The 8,222-nt window shown below is 35.0% G+C and overlaps 1 protein-coding gene across 1 annotated transcript; it reads left to right on the top strand.

Annotated features, from left to right (window-relative positions):
* The first annotated feature begins 395 nt into the window (after positions 1–395).
* On the top strand, positions 396–6,353 carry LOC113054316 (solute carrier family 46 member 3-like). Its single transcript, XM_026219776.1, has 6 exons — positions 396–551; positions 763–971; positions 2,408–3,272; positions 4,029–4,112; positions 4,394–4,550; positions 5,036–6,353. Exons 2-6 carry the CDS (start codon positions 783–785, stop codon positions 5,130–5,132), a joined length of 1,392 nt encoding a protein of 463 aa, XP_026075561.1. The 5' UTR covers positions 396–551; positions 763–782; the 3' UTR covers positions 5,133–6,353.
* Positions 6,354–8,222: the final 1,869 nt, after the last annotated feature.

Raw genomic sequence — 8,222 nt, 5'->3', positions numbered from 1 at the left:
CACAAACAATATCAACCGGTGCAACAAGAATCAATACAGCACCCAAGGTTTCAGACATAACACAACAAAAATGGAAATCTGTGAAAACGTCAATAACGTGCAACAATAAAATAAATAAATAAACAAATGTGAATTAAGTAAATTAGCTACCTTACAAAAAACATTCAGAAAATATTAAATTAAATGCAATTTTATTTCCACCCGCTTTTGCTTTAATGATTTTGCACCTTTTGATGTATTAATTATAATACAAAAAAGTACAAAACATATTTTACCCCTTTTAGAACAAATCGATGCTCATTAGCCCATTGCGATTTCACAAATCAACCCGCCCATTTGGAATGATTGGCAGCTTCACCAACCAATGACCTTAAAGACCTTAAATTCAACTGACCAATCAATTTCTCAAGAGCAGGAAACCAGCGTTTCATAAGGAGTTGCGATTAGTCATGTTTCATAAACAAAACAGAGAGCAGTTTAACTGTCACACTGGTTACAGAAGAGTCTCAACAGTTGTGAGGAGTTTCTGGTGTATTGTTCTGAATGAAGAAGTAAGTCTGCGATCTGTTTGCATTGTTTGTACTAGTGTGCTGTAAACAGACCGGTAGCTGTCCAAGGTGATCAGCAGTGTGACTTATTTTGATCGGTCATGATGCAAGTTCGTATTGAATTTTGATGTTGGCCTTAACTAATTATGCAGGTCTACAATTAGTATAATCATGCGGACTTGTGTAAACGTCTGTTTTTCTCTTGGCTTTGCAGTACACCCTTTCCTCGACACTATGAAGAGACTGTACTTCATCGAGCCGATCGTAGCGATTTACGCGTTTGCCAGTTTTATGCTGTATCCCCTCGTGCAGCAGTACGTGTATCGCAGATTGTGGCTGGAGATCACAAACTCCTCTTACACCGTGTCCGAAAACACATCCCAGTGCGCCTCCAACAACACCAGTCACAGCAGACAGCAAGATGTGAGTAATGCCTACGTGTGTCATATGCCACAAACACTTCTACATCACATATATTTGCTAGTTTTAAACAGATGGTTATATATATTTAGTGGTCGTATTCATCAGTTCCCCTCAAGTTGACACAGGTGTGTAGCTGAGTAACCACAGGTTCATCGCATTAACCGCATTAGTGTTGTCATATCCACTTTTTTTTAACGTTTTTTAATTTATTATTTATTATTTTTTCTCCCAAAGAAAACAAAAACAAAACAAATTATTGTAATATCTGGCAACACATGTTGCTTTTTATTTATTTATTTATTTGATCAAAATATTTTTGTGACAATTTTTATTATTATTAATATTTACTATATATACACCATATAGGCCTTTTATGTATGACACCGAATTTACAAAGTAGAAAGCTGGTATATTTTTGTGTCTTACCAAATTCTACCACACAACTTTTAAATAAGGTGTTATTTTTTTTCGATATTTTTATAAGGGCAAAGAAGCAAATTACAAACAATAGCCCAAGAAAAACAATCAAGAATAAAATACTACAGAAATGTAATAATCCAATGTAAACTAAAACCTCACGTCTTTAATTTATTAAATTAATAAACCCAAATGTCTGGCAAATTATGCATGCATGTTGACTTATTGTAATGTTTAGTTTGAAAAGTATGCTTGTGCTATCTTCCTTATAAATTATGGTTTAAATTACTATTACCCTATTGTTATTTTTGTTATCAATTATTATCCAGTGACATTCATACGTTTTAAATGTGGCAAAGGACCAAAAATACAATTAGATAATCAAAGTTAATAAATTAAATTAATTTCAGTACCTATTGTAAATATGTGCATTTAATTCTCTGGAGTACTCCATTATGATTGGTCCATTGCTGAACTGAGCCTGTATACATTTCTCAGATAGCATAATAAATTCTAAATTATGATTTTTGTCTGTGGCAACATTATTTAACAGCTTATTCATCCGGGAAACAATGTTTCCTGTGCTGGCGTTCTGTCCCTAGAAAGACAGAACACTAATAAGTATGTAAATACTTGATAAGTAAACCTATAACTCAATTTAAATCAATTTAGTTTCTAAATAAATAAATCAATTTAATTTCTATGTTTGTATGATCTACTTAGGAAGTGTGTAATAAGTGGGATAATATGCAGTCAGTATTGATCACCCCTGTTAATGTTTGTTTTAAATCCCTTAAATATATTGTGAATTAGACCTGTTTTTTAGAGAGCATGCGACTGTAGTATAGTTTTGGTCGTTAATACATAAGGAAACACATGTGTTTCATTTCCTCTCTCTTTTTTTGTTTTTTATAAGTTTTTTTGTACCAGGAATTGCAACAAATGTCATAAGATACGTTTGTAGCAACAGTTTTGTTATGCACATCTGTTTAGTGATTTAATTTTACTCTATTTTTCAGGAGGTACAGAAAGCAGCTTCTCTGTTCTCCATGTACAGTGATTTGTCCTCCATGATCCCCAGTCTCATAATGACCCTCCTCCTGGTGGCCTACAGCGATCAGCGCGGCCGAAAGATCACTATTATTATGCCCCTCATTGGGTCTCTGATCTACACGCTTTCATTCCTGGCGGTGTCCTTCTTCGAGCTCAACCTCTACCTTCTCATTGCCGCCAGTTTCGTAAGTGCCCTCTTTGGGGGTATCGGCACCATGCTAGGTGGCTGCTTCTCCTATGTGGCCGATTTGTGTGAGGACAGCAAGCAGAAGACCCTTCGCATGGCTGTGGTGGACATGATGATTGGCTTGTTGGCCGGTGTGGCGTCAATCTCCACGGGCTACTTCCTGCATGCAGTCGGGTTCAACTGGCCTTTCTTTACATCCGCCCTGTTTCAGGCGGTTAACTTAATATACGCTGTCTTCATTCTGGAAGAAACCAGGGTGATTGACCAGACCGAGAAAGTGGCTTGTTGTCAGGCCATGCAGAAACTAGCTCGTGGTATCTGCAACTTGTTTGTGGGAGGCAGCAGTCAGAGAAAATGGGTTCTTGTGCTGCTGATTGTCACTTTCTCCTCCTTATCTTTTGTTAATACGGGGGGTCTGTCCATGATCACACTTTACGAACTCAATGAGCCGCTGTGCTGGAGCGAGATCCTCGTCGGCTATGGCGCTGCGGCCAGCACCTCCATCTTCATCACTAGTTTCGTCGGTGTGTATTTGTTCTCCCTCTGTCTGCCTAACATTGCCATCACCTTCATCGGGATGCTGTCAGTCGCTATAAGCATGTTCATGACGGCCTTCGCAAAGACCACGCTCATGATGTTCCTCGGTGAGCATATATTACCATTTTATTTTAATAAATGGTGTACCACATTTATATATGACTCTGGATGTACTGTACAATAGTCATACATGAGAGAAAAAACTAATGAGTTCACAAAATTAATATACATTTTTTGTTTTTCACATTATCTTGAATTCACTTGAACCGTAGCATTAAAAACAAGTTAGTTTAGATGATATTGTTCAGTTAATTTAGACACATTTTAATTTATATATAAACCATAACACGAAATAATTTATTTTATTGTCCAGAATTTTCATATTTTTAATAGGTTTGCTATTTTTTTGGAGTATTTAACACCAAGAATTAAGGAAAAGCGAGAATAGATAAACAATTAATAAGTCACTATTAGAATTTTTACAAACCATCACAGTCAAATGAATTGTATATGTGTCTTCTCTTCTCTTTGCTTTTAATATATGTTGGTATACATATGGTGCACTGTATATTTTATTTTATGATGAAGATATAGAATTAATTAAGAACAAACAAGAGCTGATCCTAGATTACGGCCAGTGCACATCTTATCACATTTTTATGTACTTATTATCTGTGCAGTAATACTACAATAAAATGCACTTCTTTGATAACTGAACACAGTTGCGCTGGTAACTGTAATAAAGGGTTATAAAAGTCATAGTGAGCTCTGAATTTGTAGCTATGTAAAATATGTGAAACTTTCCATAATTCTGGAGGCCTTGTTTGTCTAGTTAATGTGAGTATTGATGTGTTTGCTTACAGTGAGGATTCCTGCGATGTTTGCCATTATGCCGTTCCCTGTCCTGCGTTCGATGATGTCAAAGGTCGTCTCAAAGTCTGAGCAGGGTGAGTGACTCTCTGAAAATCACTGTTCCACAGCAGAACTCCTTATTCAGCAAGATCATGGTCATAAGAGCTCTTCTCTGCTCGAGTGTGTGTTTTTGTGTGACCATGCACTTTAAAGGGATCCTTTCGAAGTGGTGTTGCATTTAAGGACATGTTATGTGACTTCTTTTTAATGAAAAGTAGTTTTGATGGCACTTTCACCCTGTATATACTGTATGCATTCCTCCTTTTGAAGAGACGATCATATCAGAATGTTCTTTGTTTACCCTTTGTTTTCTCAGGAGCGCTTTTTGCCTGTGTGGCCTTTACAGAAAACTTAAGCACTAACGGGTCTGCTGCAGTTTTTAGCAGGATCTACGCGGCCACTGTGGCATGGTGTCCTGGCTTTATCTTCCTATTGGGTTCTGGACTCTGTATCATACCCATAAGCCTATTAGGGTAAGAGTTGCTCTGAAAACATTCCTAGTTATTGATCTTTAGAATGCTGAAATTTCTAAACCGCATGTTTAAACATTTACATAGCAAATTATAAATTAAATGTATTATTATTATATCAGATTAATGCGTTTTAGAGAGGCTTCATAAATAGGAATAAAAAAAACATTTTATTTAAATAAATACAAAATAAAATTGAATTGAATTTCATCATATCATTATATCATACAATATGAAAAATTATATTTAAGTGTTATTAAATGATTCGTGTTTTTAAAGCAGAAGCCTGTAGGTCTTATAACCAGTTATTCCTAATTTTAACTGACACTGTTCTGCGGTCTATTTTGATTAGTATGTCTATAGTTCCTCTTTTTTTTTATAAATGCCAGCTAAGGCTTACATTTCCTCTTTCACTTTGTGTGTGTGTGTGTGTGTGTGTGTGTGTGGATAAGAATGTTGATTCATTCTGACTTTGTGTCCCACTCCAGCATATTTAGGTGTTTCTGTTCCTTGGATTCTAATGACAATCAAGCACTCTTATCAGAAGACGAGACTGAAGCCTCAGATGACCCACCTGCACAGTAGTTTAAACTCAAATCAAAGGGAGTTTGGATACCTCATGGTCCCCTTGTGTGTTTCTTTACATTTCCTCATACACATATGGGTAATCTGTTTAAGCCAAGGTATATAATTAATTTTTTTTTTTTTTGCTGAAATGCAGTAGATGCTAATGGTGGTTTTGAAAGGAAAAAGAAATGTATAGCCCTAAAGGGAAATTTTGTAAAGGAGTAAATATATATATATATATATATTTTAAATAACGATAAGAATAATTTTTAGCAAAAACTAAATTTACACTTCAAGAAAATGCCAGTCACTTGCAAGGCAGCAACAAAACAGTTTAGGCGTGTTTTAGGTTAGGCTTTGATCCTGTGTCATCTGCAAAAAGAATCAATAAGTAGTTGAAGTGAAAGGGATCTATAAGAGACAAGTACAATCACAATTCAGTATGCAAACAGATGTAAGAAAGATCACCAATCCAATTCATTATGTTAATATAACAATGATATAATCTCTGGCAATAATAGTTTAGAAATGTAGGATTAAATATTAAAAATCATGATTTGAATAGACTCTTTAAACTGAAAATGTACTGCCTTACAAGTCTAATGTTTGGGCTGATGTGCAATACATTTTTGTTTTGTATAGACCAACATTAACTGTAGATTTATAATGTATGTACAATTGTATTTTATAAAGCTAAAGATTTAGGATGCATCTTTATAGTGTTTTAAATGTTTCTATGCTTTTCTAAGTGTGGCAGGTTTTCATTAGTCTCTGATCTGAGCCATGAGCAATTGAGCCAATAAGCTCTGACCTGCCCTTGACTGTGTGCCTGACTGTGTGCTGTAATTTTCATATACCATCTCATCTTGACAAAATCATGTCAAGATACATAAATTATAAACTAGTGTAGATCATTTTATTTTGTTTGGAGGTTAAGCAGTGAAAAAATGATTTTGGAGGACTGGGCACATCAGTCAGTTGATATTTCTACATATCTACATATTTATTTCAACATGCCTGTTCTTATGCTCCTACACGCACAAACTACATACACCATAGAAATCTACTGAACCACTGAAAAAAGAAAAAAAAAAGATCTATTCACAAAAACACTTTTGTGTTACTGATTTAAACTACAAAATTGGGTAACTTGTGTGCAGTTGTGATGAGTTAAATATAACTACATAAAGTTTATGTTATGAAATTGAATAAATTAAATAAATCAAATTTTACAGCCTGTAAAACCTACTGTGTTGTTTGAAATAATATGAATATACTATGGAAATTATCAGGTTCTAGCCATTATTATTATTATTTGCAAAATGTTGGTATTTAATAATAATAATCAGATCCTTATTCAGTTGCTAATTTAGTGTCTGCTAAATTAATAAATTTAAATTTATTAAATATCTATTTTCGAGTCCAGTTTAACATTTTATGTGGTAGATACACTTATGTTCTCTGTTATAGATTAGTGTAGATCACTGATTCTCAAAGTGTGGCACGCGGGCTCCATCTAGTGGCACGCGGAGGAATTACTGAGTTTGTCCGCCAAAGCGGTTTTTCCCGAGTTGACACGTTTTTTAAAACGTCTAGCACGAAGCCGGTTTCAGTTTGTATTAAGTAAGTTCGCTTTTAGTTTGGGCACATTCTGAGTTTTCGAATTCAAATGAAAAATTCAAATAAAAGAAAACATTTTAGTGACAACTTTTTTGTTGCAAATTGTTTATTATATTGAGATATTATAATGATAATTAAAGTATCTAAGTATTCTATAGTCTTTGGTATAATATATTTGGCAGCAAAATACATTTTAATGAGCCAAAAAAGAATGCACATCACACCTCCGTTTATCAATTTCAAAGTATCTTCCATCTTTATTACTGTCGTTCTAATTCTATTCTTTAAAAAAATACTTGCACCCTAGTCATTTGCTGTTGTTTTCTAAAAAAAAAAAAAAGAAAAAAAAAAAGGATGGAAACAGTGCGGTGTTAATGTTCAAACTGAATTTACAGTGTTTATAGTGGCCGATAATAATAAATATTCTTATTCGGAATGAAACTGCCTTGTTTTTTTTTTAGCTGTAGCTCAATAGTAAGGTCTCCTATCCTACTGTATTTTAATGTTATGGTGGTACTTGGAGAGCCATATATTTTCTGAGGTGGTGTGAAAAGTTTGAGCACTTGTGCGCTTTATCATTGTGGCCAGAAGATGGCAATATATACGCATATAAATATGATAGCATAGGAACGTCTTGTCACAGTTTAAAAATGTATTGATCATTCTTTTTAGTTGTATTTTATTTTTAATTTTTTAAGGAAGTGTTTAAATGTTAGAGCTTTATTTACACTCGTGATGTATGATTTTATGTTCTTCTAACTGACAATAACGCATTTGTTGTAGGTACAATGCAGCTTTAAAGTTTCAAACAATTTGCTTTCTAGGAAGTCACAAAGCACAAGTTAAATATGTGATGCAATACATTTGTCCTATGGAAAAATGAACTGTGTAAATACACAATGGAAAGCAGAGGTGCCCAAAGAAAAATAGTGCTATCCTGTGTTTAAATGTAGAAATGACGCCTGACCTGTCACTCCTCCCTGTGGATTTGATTTCTGACCCCTGATATGATGAGAACTCTTCATAACTGTGCAGTCAGAGTGTCTGCCGAGTGAAAGTATGATCAGTCTGAAGTGGACTTCTCTGGTTTCCAAACTGAGGCTCCACACCTCTGACTCAACATGATCTCCCCCACACCCTCTGTTCATCTCCCTCTCTTATTTCTCTTTATTTATATATGTATTTCTCTTTTTGCATTTTCCCCTTTCCATGCACTCTAACCCACTCCATATACAGACACATTCTATTTTATTTCATCTTAATTCAGATGCATATGCACACACACACACACTCGCACCTGATTCACAACCCCCTGAACTGTTTGTGGTTGGCTAAGCCAGATACCACTCACACCAACATGCCACCCAGGGATGAAACTATCCTAACAAACAGTTGGACCCTTCTCTCAACGGGCACATCTGGGGTTTGTTGGACACAGATGTTTCTGCAGGCCCACACCTCACGTTAGGGGTTAACAACCAAATGCTG

The sequence above is a fragment of the Carassius auratus genome, chromosome 35, assembly GCF_003368295.1.
Source record: "Carassius auratus strain Wakin chromosome 35, ASM336829v1, whole genome shotgun sequence".
Lineage (NCBI taxonomy): Eukaryota > Metazoa > Chordata > Actinopteri > Cypriniformes > Cyprinidae > Carassius > Carassius auratus.
Note: the sequence above shows the minus strand (reverse complement) of the source record. Positions and strands in the feature narration are given on the sequence as shown.